The sequence below is a fragment of the Syzygium oleosum genome, unplaced genomic scaffold (assembly GCF_021117445.2).
Source record: "Syzygium oleosum isolate NSW1041296 unplaced genomic scaffold, Sole_v2.1 Sole_v2.24, whole genome shotgun sequence".
Lineage (NCBI taxonomy): Eukaryota > Viridiplantae > Streptophyta > Magnoliopsida > Myrtales > Myrtaceae > Syzygium > Syzygium oleosum.
The window spans coordinates 2,546,597-2,561,352 of NW_026607508.1; the positions used below are offsets into that span (position 1 = coordinate 2,546,597).

The following is a 14,756-nucleotide window of genomic DNA, read 5'->3' on the forward strand; positions in this document are numbered from 1 at the left end:
ATTTCTGGTAGTAGATCCATAATAAAAAAAGTGTTTGTGATTGTTCCAGAAGAACTTAAACAAAAGATACAGTAGAGCTAGAATAGTTATTGTACGATGCTTCAATGATCGGGCCTAAGGTATCAATATGCTAGCAAAGCCCATATTTTAATGTGAGAAGTGACTCTGTAAGAGGAAAATCAACTTTCCGTCTATTAATAGATTATCATTTCTCCACATGAAAAAAACTTCCACATGAAAATTAGGTAAGTGATTATATTAAGTGGTGAACTCAAAGTGTTGCTCTGGCAAAAACGAATTATACTAAGTCAGTTTTTTAACATTGTTAGTAACTTTTCACCATGGAAAGCAGGCATGTGCATGTCATCACTACTGATTTTGTCATGATGAAAAGTTACTCTGCTTTCAAACTGTTTAAATTTAGTAACTTGTCCACGCTAATGGTCACTTTTATTTGGAGACGTAAGTATGAGCATATCAGTGGCTAGTAATTTCTTGATGTAGTTAGTAATTCTACCTTTGAAAGTTGCTATCCATGTGATTTACGAATGCCCATAGAAAAAAAAAAGTGACTATCGATATATTTATAATCATTTCTATGCAGATTGGGTGCTTTTCCACAAAAAAAAGAAAAAAAAAAAAGAAAAGGTGATATAGTAACTGTACCAAAATGTGAAAATAAAAGAAATGATAGTAGTAAACTTCAGAAATAGCAACGCTGAAGAATTTGCACTTGCACCTCGGAAACATCAAATACACACAAGTTACATTATTCTACTGAAGCTTTCCAAAAAAAGATCAATACGCCAAGGACTAGGCTTCAATTTATTAGATTTGTTGCTAAGATATCGGTATTAAATCCGAAACTCCCGGCCGATGGCTAGTGACCCAAGGAAACAAAAGAATCGGTTACATTTTTCATACAATCTCCTCTTATAGATAAAATAAAAAAATCGAAAATTCTCGGATAAGTCCTGCTCCTCGCGTCAAGCGTCGATACGTATCCTCCAATTACCACATGCTAGAGTGTTGAATCCGAGAGCTATACATCCTTCTTCACCCACCAGAGCAACAATATTGCCTGCACCGATTGAACATAGCTTTATGAACATAGACCAATTCCTTAAATTGGATTATTTCGAAACAAAGTGGCAAGCCATTCCAAGTCAATATGTAGAAACCAAGCTCTACTTTTAATAAGATGACCAATAGCTAATTGAGTGCAATTCGTCTTAATGCGCATCATGCAAATGAAAAGAACAAAAAATGCAAAGCAATTAACTTTGTCATTTTTAAAAACTAGGGCACCAAACTAGAGTTTTGAGTAAATTGACAGTACCCAAGAATATGTGTACATTTGAATATGTGCAAATACAGATGGGGAATAATGATCAACTATTATCTTAAGGAAAAGAGAATGATTAATTCTCTCTTCAATTATAGATTTTACCTGTCCGATTCCATTTGCATAAACAACACTGAATGTATAACTGCTAAAGAGAAGCTCTTAAGACATCATCTTCTCCACGTAAACCCAGTGCAAAGAGTTTCTCCCTAATCTGAGACAACTGATTTACAACTCCGCCGATGCTCATCCGTCTTCTAGGCACATCGTATGAACAAGCAACTCCAATATTATATACCATGATCAAACATTCTTGAAATATGCCATCATTTTTGGAAGACCAATGATGAGGATTATAGATGCCTAGATGGCTCTTTCTTTCCTGAAGTAATATGTTGTCCGTAATTTCAAGCACTCGTTCAGGCAAAGCTTCTGTTACAAAATTATGAAGAGTAAAATTGTCTCTGAATGTGTTATCAATGGGACTCAACCCTGTGAACATCTCCAATAAAAGAATGCCGTAACTATGGACGTCGCCTTCTCTTGAAACCTCGCATCCCATTGCATATTCTGCCACACATTTAGATCATAGTGCAGGTCAAATTGGAGCGCGGATCATCAAATCAGAATGTAATGTGCATAAGACTATAAGAGTTATCATTAGCTACCAAACTTCGCCAGGAAGACCCGTCGATAACTTTTAGGTAAATAAAAAATATATATATATATATAGAGAGAGAGAGAGAGAGAGAGAGAGAGAGAGAGAGAGAGAGAGAGAGAGAGAGAGAGAGAGAGAGAGAGAGAGACTTGGAGGAGCATAACCAATTGTCCCTCTAAGACCCACTGAAGTCATCTGATTAGCTACAATATCAAGGGATGATCCAAGAAGGAATTTCGCCAATCCAAAATCGCCAACATGTGCGACCATCTCAGCGTCTAAGAGGATATTGCTTGGCTTTATATCACAATGAATGATGGGGATGTGGCATTGGTGATGAAGATAATCCAATGCAGAAGCAACACCAATAGCAATATTTATCCTTTGAATGAAATTCAACTTTTTTGGAAGCTCATTTCCATGAGATGGTGTTGCGTTTGGGTGTAGCCACCGTTCTAGGCTTCCATTGCACATGAATTGATAGACTAAGGCCTTAAAATCATTTCCTTGATAATCACTACTTGAGCAAACCGTCAGTATCTTCAAAAGATTTCGATGTTTGATGTTCTTTAATGCCTCACACTCGACTATGAAGCTCTTTAGAGCACCGTGACGAACTAAATGAAGCACCTTCACAGCAACAGCGATTCCATCATCCTCGAGTATCCCCCTATAAACAGAACCAAAGCTTCCAACGCCGATTAAATTCATTGAAGAAAAACCATCGGTTGCTTTTAGGAGTGTTTGATAAGATACGTTCGGACGTGAATTATCCATAGAACTTGAAACTGGTTCATTTACATTCTTCTTCGACCAACCAAGACATATAAAAACTAGAATAAGAGATATTCCAAGAACTCCAAAAATAACAGAAGTAGACAATATCACTATGTTGATCTTTTTTCTCTTGCTTTTGGAGATGCAGTTAGGGAGGTGAAATTCCGGTGGTCCGCCGCAAAGCCCATTGTTTCCAATAATAGAAGTACTTGTAGCATTTTTAAAGACTCCTTCACGTGGTAGCATGCCTTCAAACTTATTGTATGATAAATTCAGAAGTTTCAAGGAACGAAATACAGCTAAGAATTCTGGAATCTGGCCTGACAAATTGTTGCATGAAAGATCTAGTTCTTCAATGCCTCCTAACGATCTAATTGATCGAGGAATCGACCCGTGGAAGAAGTTGCGACCCATCCTTAGTGATGTCAATGATGTGCAATCACCTAAACTACTTGGGATCTCACCTACCAAAAAATTGTCCGAGATGTCCAACATAGTCAAAGTTCTCAAGTTGCCAACTTCTGTGGGTAGAGCTCCAATCAGGTGGTTACGAGACAAGTCAAGAATGATAGCTAATGATGAGAGACCAATAAGCTGCCGGGGTATGGCACCACTGAGATTGTTATTAGACAGATCAAGCATATTAAGAGACCGGCACTTTGATATATGGGAAGGAATTTGCCCATGAAAGTTGTTCCCACTAAGATATAGTTGAATCAACTTGGTTAGATTTCCCAAAGAAGATGGGATGGTCCCTCTGAGGTTGCTATAGCCTAACTCCAACATCTCTAGATTTGGTAGATTCCCAAAATTTGAGGGGATAACACTTGAAAACTGGTTCATACTCATACGCAATGCTTCCAAATTGACTAAATTCCCGATTTCTTTTGGAATCTCACCGGATATTGGATTCTGGCTTGCAACAAAAATTTTTAGAGTGGTGGATAAATTACCTATGCATTTAGGTATCACCCCACCAAAATTGTTCTGGCTAATTAACATGAACCTTAATTTGGTGTTGTTAGTTAATGAGCAAATGAAGCTCAAGTCTTCAGGTTTTCCACTTCCAAGCTGATTAGTAGAGATTTGAAGCGCACTAAGCTCATACAAATTTTCCAAAGAAGGTACTTTTCCGGAAAATCTGTTAGATCCAAGTTGAAGCCTGCCCAGCTTTGTGCAATTCGATATCGAGAGAGGAATTGGGCCCTCAAGTTGGTTCATTGAAATGGAAAAAAATTTAAGATTTGGGAGTTTGAGGCCTAGGCGTGCAGGAAGAGTCCCCTGTATCCGGTTCAATCTAGTAGCAAACAAAACTAGCGAAGAGAGATTAAATAATGAAGATGGAATTGTACCCGACAATATGTTTGTTTCAAGGGAAATCTGTTGCAAGTTTGTCAGGTGGCCTAGAACTTGAGGAATGCGCCCACCCAAGTTGTTCCTGGATAAATAAAGGACCTTCAATGAAGATAAGTTCCCAATGGAGGAAGGCACACTCCCGATAAGATTATTAACAGACAAAACGAACTCCTGTAGCTTTGGCAATGAACCGAGCTCTGCAGGAATTTCTCCGGTTAGTTGGTTGCCTTGAAGGATGAGACTGACAAGGTTAAGGCAACCCGATATGTTTTTGGGAATTTCACCAACCAATGAATTGTTGTCTAGTCGTAAGACACGAAGGCGGCGCAGCTGGCCGACTTGTGGAGGGATTTCATGATCAAGACTGTTGTTATGGAGCCACAATTGCCTTAGGAAGCTGAGATTCCCAATATGAGGAGAGATTGATCCGGACAATCCTTGTGATTGCAAGTCCAGGAACGTGACCCTTGGGTGTCTTCGGTTGCACGTAACACCATACCACCGGCAAAACCCAATGCTATTGTTCCATGAGTTGAGCATGCCGAAAGGATCTCCAGATATGCCGGCCTTAAACGCAAGGAGCGCGAGTCTGTCCGTTTCGTTGGTAGTGGAGGAGACTTGGTTAAAGCACAGTGCGAGAGCAATACCAAGAAGCAGGTGGCATGATTGAAACCCTGCAAAACTAATGCCTGCGGGTTTCATGACTCAAAGCCCCAGGAAGCGGGGTAGATATGAAATCAAGGCAACAAGAAACAAGAGGCGAGATCAGTGCTAATTGACAGTGTGAAGAGATTTATAAGAAGGTTGTCGAATTCTCGGATCATATTTATAGAACAGTCGGCGGTCATTTCAGGGCCACTCCATTCGTCCGTTCGTCCTCTCCTCACGTCTGTTCCTTTGATGTCGCCATCGTATCCACCAGAGTGTCCACCAAGTTGAAGGGCAATCATCATGACATTGGACGATTTGATTTGAGATTTCTCGTCAACTAAGCACGCTGTAAACCCCAAAACTCTTAAGAAAACCCCTTCATGACTTCAATTGGACAATTTTCCAACACCAATTTAACAATGGATGACAGAGATCTCTCTTGCATTAGCTTTGACAGAGCCAAATGGAGTCGTTCTAATATCCACCGACGAAGTGGGTGACTGCGACTCACACCCTCAAATGGCTCCACAAGGAGTCCCACATGCAATCTAGTCAATGAAAATTAAGGAGGAAAAAAGAGTTCTTAACATGGCGTAATTGGTGGCCACAAAAAGTCCATGTAATCAAGTAGCAATATTACTCTCTTGTTCGTCATTCCTAATACTCCGTTCGTTTCACGGAAAACAACTTCCAGAAAAGCATTTTTCGGATTTTCCGGCATTCGTTTCGCGGAAAATAAACTAGTAATAGAAAACATTTTCCACCAATGGAAAAAAAAACATCTTCAAAAGTGAGGAAAATGTTTTCCGCTTTGTAGAAAGCGGAAAACATTTTTTATATCTTCTTTCACCTCATTTTCTTTCAAATAAAACACATTTTCCTTTTTTTAAAAAAAATTGAGTTTTTTATTCTTTATTTTTTATTTTTTATTCTTTTCTTTTCTTTTTTTTATTTTCTTTCTTTTTTCTTTTTTGTCTTCTTCCTTGGCCGGTTGCCGACCACCGTCCGCCTCGCTTGATATGGCAAGCTCGAGCTCTCCCGAGGTCGCCAGAGCCTCGTCGACTTCTGGTCACCTCAGGCGAGGCTCAGCCTCACTCAACACGTCGAATCTAGCAAGGCCTAAGCTCGACCTCGCCACCGGCTGATCGACAGCTATTGCCGTGGCAGGCGACCGGCCAAGGAAGAAGACAAACAAAAAAGAAAAGGAAAATAAAGAAAAATAATTGAAAATCCAATACCAAATGGCGGAAAATATTTTTCCAGTTCATTTTCAAGTCTCAACCGAATACCAGAAAATATTACCGACTTTTCGGGAAACATTTTCCATCAACATCACATTTTCCGCGAAACGAACGGAGCCTAAATTCGATTAGCCTTTGGGGACACAAGATGTGTTTAATAGTTTGGACTCGATTAATTTAATGGCTGTACTAAAAAACTGCATCATTCATGTATACCGAATTCGAGACCATCATGTATCTCTGGTAGAGCTATCACAGCGTTGATATATTTCTTTGGGAAATTAGGTCATATATATCCATAAAAGCAGGTTATATAGATGTACAAATCTCACCTTGAAAGTTCCGATTACAATGTTTAACTCCCACTCTCTGTTCCGTGGAAGAAGCAGAGGCAAAATCCATGGAGTAAAAGTGGTTCCTTGTGGTTAATTTATGCTATTATCTCCACTACCTATCCAGACTACCTCACATTCAGCAAATAGAACCGCTCATAGTCCCAAGATGCATGACACAACCACGAGCCACCTGGACGAACCGTCAACATTGTGCATCAATTCTTCCTTTGGTTATACAAACTTAGTCGGAGAACGAGCTGAACGCTTTCCATCATCGATAGGGAATCTCTCTAGTAGTCTGGAGTGGCTTCACATGGAGAATTCCAAGCTCATTGGTGGCATTCCTAGCGAGGTTGGCAATTTACGTGGCTTGACATTTTTCAATGTCGGAGATAACGAGTTGACCAGGCCTATTCCCACGATGATCGCGAGGATACGGAAGCTTCAAGGATTGTATCTTCAGGACAAGAAGCTGTGAGGGCCGGTTCCTGAAGACATCTGTGACCTCCCAAGCTTGGCTTTCTTATCTTTGAGCAGCAACAAGCTCGATGGATCAATACTTTTGTGCATTGACAACCTTACTTCTTTAGGAGAGCTCTACTTGGGCTCTAACCGGTTAACAGGCACTATACCCAATTCATTATGGAGTCTAAGGGCACGCATGGAATCCATTCTGGAGCAAAATTTCTGCTCCAGAATGCATTCCGAAACAGAAATGCGTTTGTTAAAAAATTTTCGGAATGCATTCTGGAGCGATTTTTGCATTCTGGAGCAAAAATGCGTTTGGTAAAAATACATTCTTTTTTTGGTTTCAGAATGAGTTTTTGCTTCCAGAATGTGTTTTGGGCCAAAAAAAAGAAGCTACTTTTTGTAGCTTCTTGATTCCGGAATGCATTCTCCCTATTTTCTCACAAACTTTTTTTTTCAAAAAATGCATAAAAATTGAAAAATTCTAGAAAAATTCATAAAAATTTCCAGAAAATAAAAAAAAGTCAGATTTCTGGAAAATATGAAATTTGGTGAATTTTTTTTAAAAAAATAAAATAAAATTTCAAAAATTTCAAAACTTCACAGAATAGCTTAAAATACATGTGGCCACCCACTTTGAGTGAAATTTAAATTTTTTGAGGTGCCCAAAAAAAATCAAAAATTTCAAAACTTCACAAAATGGCTTAAAATACATGTGGCCACCTACTTTGAGTGAAATTTAAATTTTTTGAGGTGCCCAAAAAAAAGAAAAATAATAAAAAAATTTCAAAACTTCACAGAATGGCTTAGAATATCTATAGCAACCCACTTTGAGTGAAATTTAAATTTTTTGAGGTACCCAAAAAAATAAAAAACTTCAAAAAATGGCTTAGAATACCTGTGGCTATCCACTTTGAGTGAAATTTAAATTTTTTTAGGTGCCAAAAAAAATTTAAAAAAAATCAAAAATTTCAAAACTTTACAGAATGGCTTATAATACATGTGGCCACCCACTTTGAGTAAAATTTAAATTTTTTAAGGTGCAAAAAAAATCAACAAATCAAAACAGATTTCTGTTCCAGAAATCAATTTCTGGAGCAGAATTAGTCATGTTTTACCAAACAGATTTCTCCTCCAGAAATCAATTTCTGGAGCAGAATGGTTACCATTCGCACCCTAAATAACATGATGATGTTAAGTATGTCCACAAATTTTCTGAGAGGCAATCTTTCTCTCGGAGTCGAGAATATGATGGCAGTGACCGCTGTAGATCTATCAGGAAACCAACTGTCAGGCGAAAGACCTAACTTCATTGAAATCCTTCAAAACATGTTGGACTTCTCTCAAGCGCATAACACGTTTCGAGGTGATATTGCTAAATCATTTGGAAAGCTGGTGAGCTTGGAGTCTCTGGATTTATCAAGGAATATCCTGACCGGGCCGAGCCCCAAGTCGTTGGAGTCGCTATCATACCTCAAATACTTGAACCTTTCTTTCAATCACTTATCTGGGAGATTCCTTCAGGAGGCCCTTTTGCAAACTTTCCGGCTCAATCATTTGTAGGAAATTAAGCGCTTTGTGGCGATCCTCATCTAAAACTTCCTCCATGCCCTTCCACTGCCAATCATCAATCACAGGCTACAAAATCGCGCCTGCTAAGGATTCTTCTACTGTCTGGTAGTAATACTTGCTTTAGGCCTTTTGTTTGTTCTGGCAAGGTATTTGAGGAGATAGAGAGCTTTCAACAGGGGAAGTTTCGATTACCTTCGCATCGAGAAGAAGGATAAGCTACTAGGAAGTTCCACAGGTGACCGATGCTCTAAGTCCAAGCAACTTGTTAGGAGCGAGGAGTTTCAGCTCGGTTTACAAAGGAACACTGTTGGATGGCCTAAGCATCGCAGTGAAGGTCTTCCATTTGGAACTAGGAGCTCTTAAGAGTTTCAAAGCGGAATGTGAGGTACTGAGAAACATTTGCCACCGTAATCTCGTGAAGATCATCAGCAGCTGTTGTAACCTCAATTTCAGAGCATTGATTCTGGAGTATATTGCAAATAGAAGCCTAGAGAACTAATTTACACTGATGGGTAATATTTAGATAGCCTACAGAGACTCGATATCATGATAGATGTCGCGTCTGGACTCGAGTATCTGCATGAAGGGTATTCCATTACCATTGTTCACTGCGTTTGAAACCGAGCAACGTCCTACTTGGCAAAGATTCGGTTGCTTGCCTTGGTGACTTTGGCATCGCCAAACTTCTAGGTGAAGAGAAGTCGATGACTTGAACGGAGACCCTCGCCACCAACTGGGTACATGGCACCAGGTGATGATCATTTCCTTCCACTTTCGCCATATAGTGCACCAACATGTTGCATGAACTGAAAATCTGTCGTATAAAGAGTTACGAAAACCGGTTCACGTGTTATGTGTCTTCATTTGTAGAGTACGGTTAGGTCAGATTTGTTTCCACAAGGGGCAATGTGTACGGGGTTAGGTCAGATTTGTTTCCACAAGGGGCGATGTGTACGGCTATGGAATCTTGCTCGTAGAAACTTTCACAGGAAAGAGGCCGATGGATGAGACATTTTCCAGGGAAGAAAGCTTGAAGCGCTGGATCGAGTAGTCTTCCTAGTGCACTTGGAGACATCCTAGATGCGAATCTATTGAGCAGCAAAGAGCCGACTGCTGCGAAACTGGACTGCCTGTCTTCAATCCTGGAGTTGGCTGTGCATTGTTGTGCTGAGTTGAAGGAGGAATGCGCATGAATAATGTGCTTGCAAAACTCATGAAGATCAAAACGGTTCTTGAGCAAATGTCACGATCATTCGCTCCTCCTGTTCTATGCTGTCAAAATAAAAGTTCCTGCGTTTCTTGATATTTGAAACTGCTGCTTCCGGATGATCAATGAGAATCAAGCAAGCAAACCGAAGCCCGTTATCCAACAGCAATTGGTTAAGTACACTACTCGTGTCAAAAAGACCGGCAATCCCCAAAAATCAAGACTTCCTAGGATAACAAGGTCACAGTAAGAAGCCGATACTGTTGAGTTCCTCGATAAGCAAAGCACAACAGCAAACTCCTTTCAACAAAGAATAAGGGCACTTCTCAAGAACGACCAAATGACTGCGTTTTCCTACTTGTGTTGAATTCATCTTCTTTGCATTAGAGCCATACCCACAACCGAAGCCGAAATCAATTATCAGTTTCACACATTCATGCCTAACTACAACTCCTGCGACTTGATTTTCAAGAAAGCCATACTTATAGCAATGGCAGTCGATTAGGAATCCGCTATCCAGATACATTGTTACATGTAAAAAGAAATAAGAAAACTTTGCAGTCTGGCGGACCAAGGAAAAAGCCGCAAACAAAATGAATATTCTCCTTCTGGATTAATTCCAACACAGTCAAAACTCTAAATTTACTCGTCCTCTTGGCTGCGCAACCTAGCCAACTTGTTCGTAACAACGACATCAAGCTGTGCAGCTCGTTCGACGATCTCCTTCCTCTTTCTTGTGGAGACATTGTGAGCAATCTCCGCACAATACGTCCTAAACAATTGGGGCAAACAGATTGGCATTATTAATGTGGCAAAGTAAAGTAGCAGCTTCACAAGCTAATTATGCACCTGGAAGTCAACTAGTACCTGTTATGCATCATTAATAATTCAAGCTCCTTTGCATTGTGCACAACAAATTTCTTGAAACCATTAGGAAGATAATGGCGAGTCTTCTTGTCCGATCCATAACCAATATTTGGCATCAAAGTACATCCCTTAAACTTTCTTCTTACTCGGGAATCAATACCTTTGGGCCGACGCCAGTTTGTCTGTTAACAATGAACCACACGGTGAGAACCAATACAACCATCCCCACAAATCTCACATGTTTAACAATCAGCCCCACAAATCTTAAATGGTTAACGTGAGAGCCGAGAAAATCTTCTATTTCGAATCACAAAAAGAATGAAAAAACTAGGCACGGCCATGAGAAAAAGCCATGTCAGATGGATACAAAATGTGATCAGGGATAAAGTAACTGTTAGCCAGTAGATATGAAGCTAACGGTGTCGCAAGACCTGTTCAGGTGTTTTCTTTTTGCCCAGAAAAACGAAATGTCCAGCTACATAATTAAAATCTGGACATCAGATACCATGGGCAGAAACTCTTTCAAGAAAGATAAGAAAATCGACACCAAAAACATAAAAAGAAAGGAGAAAATAACGAGATTTGCAATCTCAGCCGAAAGATGGTGATAATTCTAGTTATAATCACTGGAGAATCATGATAATGGGACGTTTGCATCACAGATTGCAAAAAAGAAACGAACGCAGAATGTCTAGACAGGTCAACTGAAACAAAAAATGATTAAAACACTTCCAAGCCAAGTTCTAAGACTAACTCGGTCAGCTGGTGGTGCAGGTTAAAAAATCATCATCTAACAGTAGAATCATTGGATGGAAATCATCATATCCACACAATCATGATAAAGGGTAGTTTGCATCATACATTGCAGAAATATGAAGGAACCCAGGACATCAAGACAGTTTCATGGAAAAAAAATGATTAAACCAATTCCAAGACAAGTTCTAGAATTGAATGGGATCAGATGGTAGTGCATGTTAATATTCATCATCCAACAGCAGAAATATTGGGTACAAATCATCATATCCCATTGCAGAATCTTAGACAAAAACTTGTCCAGAAAAAAGAAAGAATACAGATACTTAAGTGTCAAAAACCAAAAAAATGTAACGGCTACTAATTTTTCAATAGTAATGTGCAATGCATTTGCATGTCCTCATTTGATCGGATGAGACCCATGAATTTCCAATGCAGAGGCCCCCCCAAGGGGTTTATTAAATTGGGTGTACTTAGCTAACGTAGTGTGAAATAGTCCATGAAGAAAATGATTACTATTTCCGCAGTGAGCACTCCATTAACCAGTTTCTCGCGACTATAAGCTAGGGATCAGATAGTCGATCGCTTATCACCATCATGCGTCAAGAGAAGCATGTAAGACTGGGTGTCATGATCTATCATCAAATCCTTTTGACGTTTCTTCTACAAAAACAAAGTAACTTAAAATAGACCCAAGATTACAGTTGAGCCATGATTCAAAATAAAATCTGCTCAGAAGTCGAACACAGAACAAAAAAAAAAAAAACAAATTTCGGCAACTCTCGTCTATAAAAACCGGAATAGCAACCAATACTTCTCACAAGGAAGAGCAGGACAGAAGACTTTCAGGTGACTCGAAAAAGTGATGAGAAAATGGATAAAGAGTACTCAAGAATCAGATACAGTGTTAATCACCACCAATGCATCTGCTGATGCAAGTAAGACTGGGTGTCAAAACATCTCTATCATCATGTTCTTAAAACAAAACCAGATTCAATCAAAATTAATCTTAACAGCAAGAAAAACACCTCAAGGAGGAAGACTAGAAAATCAGTTGCGAAAAATGTAAAGCACAAATGAAAAGAACTGAACCATACAATTTCAAGCAAACAGATGTTTTGATATCAGATAAAAATGTCAATCACCACCGTGCATCGACAGATGCAAGTAAGACTGGGGCGACAAAACACTATCATCATCTATCTCTGCGAAACAACGTCGGACCAAACCGACAACATGGAACCCTTAAGCCCATGAAAGGCGGGCAAAAGCATCGACTGAACAGAAAACAATAACCCCAAAAAAAAGCAATTTTCGAAGAAAGAAAACAACCAACATGAATTACAACAACTGATTCAGCTACAACAACATATGACAACATCAAGAACAAGCGAAAACAGGGGAACGAAAAATCAGAACGTACGCTAAAATCAACAAACACGAGAAAAGCCTATACCTTGACAGAGATCTTGCGGTCGCTCTGGGGCCTCTTGAACTGCTTGACCCGCTTCTTCACGATCCTCTTCGACAACAGGGGCACCGCCATTTTCGCCTCCCCACCTCCTTCATTCGCCCATGACAAGCAAAACCCACGTCAGAATCATCATTTACACACAGACCCAGAACAAACCCATCTTCACAAACGCAAATTATTGACTACAGTGACTCCATTCAAGCGACAGAGCGTTCCAAAAGGCCTAGAACAATGACACTACCAAGCAAACCATCACACGCAAACTAGCTAAGAGCTCCACACAGAGAGAGAGAGAGAGAGAGAGAGAGATTACGGCGAGAGAACTAGGGTTTGAGGGGCCGACGAGGTGAGGAGCGAACGAGGAAGATGGAGGATTATATAGAGGCGCTCGCGGTCGCTGCTAGGGTTTCGTTTTTCGGCGAGCTCTTGCTTGCGGGTCTGTTTGGCTGGTCGTATACGGATAGCCCTAGGACCAGGAGCACGAGGATCCTAACTTAAGGTGAATCCGAACATTCAAGTGTGTGAATTCAAGATGCGTGTTATTCCTCTTGGCAAAATCTTTTCGTTTAAGATAAATCCATGAACATCAAATGACATGTTTGTTAACTTTTCGAATCACGGTCATTATTGAGAGTTTCCCGTTATTCTTTTATAAATATTGATAAACAAAACAATTTGTATTCACTGAAAGCAAGCTATATAAAAGAAGAATCACTCTTTATGCGAAGAGCTTTACTTGTATTTATAAAGGACAACTTATATCTATTACAAATTATTTAGTTTGCCAAGAATGACCGGCTTTTATAAAACATAATTATCCATCTCATTCATAAAGATATGGGCAAAAGGACACTATAAGTAAGGGTGTCAAAAAAGCCCGCGCCGGTCCGGCCCGGCCCGCGCCGACCCAGCCCGACCCTAAAATTTGGGGTATTTTGGGATTGGGTCTTAGTCTTCTTCTAATAGGGCTTTTAGATGTGGGTATTATTAGGGTTGGGCTAGGGTCAGGCCCGACCCATTGACACTATAGACCCACCCACAAATCTCTCTCTTTCCCCTTCTCTCTCCTCTCTCACGATGAAACCCTACATCTAAGCCAACAGAAGGACTGTTCTTAATCGCCTGAGCAAAGAGGCGCCATGGCTTCGAAGCTCAGAGAAGTCACGACAGCGCTAGCAATCGCGGCCACCAGGCGCCCCCTCACCATGCCGCTCCAATCTCGGTCGTTTGTCTCTGCCGCCGCCTCGTGACCCGGCGACGATGGGACATCCGCGTCCCCTAGCTCCGGCAGCTCTGGCGAGCTGTACCGAGAGCTGTGGGCACTGCGTGATTGGACGAAGTCCCCGCTAGCCGTGAACCCGAGCCCAAAGACCCGAAACGGCTGACCGTGCGCGGCTGGGCTGGGCTAATGGACGGCCGGGCTTCACGGGCAATGGGGGCTTCTGGCCTCCGGGGAGCGACGGCCTCGTATGTGCACCTCACCGGCAGAGGAGGCAGTGGCGGTGGCGTAGGCGGCTGAGCTGGAGATTTCGCCGCTGGTGGAGGCGGAGGAGACGTTGGAGACGGAGGCGTGCGGAGAAAGAACGTGTCCACCGGGATCACTTTGACATCATCCTCATCGATGGCACTTCGCCATCTCCGAAGGGGGTTTACTTGCTGCTGACCTCAAAATCGTCTAAGAATAAGTTAAAACCCGACCCGACCCTCTCTTGGGTGTGCACGATGAACAGGGTCTCGGGTGGGTCTGGGCGGGTCAAGCACGACCCTGTAAGTTTCGGGTCGGGTCGGGTATCAAGAAAGCCTGACCCGACCCATTGACACTCCTAACTATAAGTACCATAACCTGTGTACGGAGATCACTTTGGTGCTATAACTTTTTTTCGAATCACTTTGGTGCCAAGTCGGAGGAAAAACGATCACTTAAGTGTCATAAATTTTTTTGGATCACTTCGTGCTAAAATTTTTGAAAACGATCACTTAAGTGCTAAAATTTTTTAAAACGATCATTTAAGTGCTAAAATTTTTGAAAAACGATCACTTAAGTGTCAATCT

The 14,756-nt window shown here is 40.8% G+C and overlaps 2 protein-coding genes, 1 long non-coding RNA gene and 5 other non-coding genes across 8 annotated transcripts; 1 reads left to right on the forward strand and 7 right to left on the reverse strand.

Annotated features, from left to right (window-relative positions):
• Positions 1-1,493: 1,493 nt before the first annotated feature.
• Positions 1,494-4,838, reverse strand: LOC115661777 (probable LRR receptor-like serine/threonine-protein kinase At3g47570). The gene is made up of 2 exons (XM_030583985.2): positions 2,153-4,838; positions 1,494-1,915 (listed from the first exon to the last, which is right to left on the reverse strand). Exons 1-2 carry the CDS (start codon positions 4,836-4,838, stop codon positions 1,494-1,496), a joined length of 3,108 nt encoding a protein of 1,035 aa, XP_030439845.2.
• Positions 4,839-9,178: 4,340 nt separating this feature from the next.
• Positions 9,179-9,470, forward strand: LOC115661773 (uncharacterized). The gene is made up of 2 exons (XR_004003141.2): positions 9,179-9,284; positions 9,326-9,470. It is a non-coding gene; the product is annotated as an uncharacterized LOC115661773 (long non-coding RNA).
• A 489-nt stretch (positions 9,471-9,959) lies between these two features.
• Positions 9,960-13,149, reverse strand: LOC115661770 (60S ribosomal protein L32-1-like). The gene is made up of 4 exons (XM_030583981.2): positions 13,018-13,149; positions 12,687-12,793; positions 10,478-10,659; positions 9,960-10,382 (listed from the first exon to the last, which is right to left on the reverse strand). The coding sequence occupies exons 2-4, from the start codon at positions 12,774-12,776 to the stop codon at positions 10,253-10,255; spliced, it is 402 nt and encodes a 133-aa protein (XP_030439841.1). The 5' UTR covers positions 12,777-12,793; positions 13,018-13,149; the 3' UTR covers positions 9,960-10,252.
• Positions 11,061-11,145, reverse strand: LOC115661779 (small nucleolar RNA Z196/R39/R59 family). The gene has a single exon (XR_004003144.1). It is a non-coding gene; the product is annotated as a small nucleolar RNA Z196/R39/R59 family (small nucleolar RNA).
• Positions 11,429-11,505, reverse strand: LOC115661778 (small nucleolar RNA Z195/SNORD33/SNORD32 family). Its single transcript, XR_004003143.1, has one exon. It is a non-coding gene; the product is annotated as a small nucleolar RNA Z195/SNORD33/SNORD32 family (small nucleolar RNA).
• Positions 11,798-11,879, reverse strand: LOC115661782 (small nucleolar RNA U31b). The gene has a single exon (XR_004003147.1). It is a non-coding gene; the product is annotated as a small nucleolar RNA U31b (small nucleolar RNA).
• LOC115661781 (small nucleolar RNA U31b) lies at positions 12,123-12,206 on the reverse strand. The gene has a single exon (XR_004003146.2). It is a non-coding gene; the product is annotated as a small nucleolar RNA U31b (small nucleolar RNA).
• On the reverse strand, positions 12,352-12,433 carry LOC115661780 (small nucleolar RNA U31b). Its single transcript, XR_004003145.1, has one exon. It is a non-coding gene; the product is annotated as a small nucleolar RNA U31b (small nucleolar RNA).
• Positions 13,150-14,756: the final 1,607 nt, after the last annotated feature.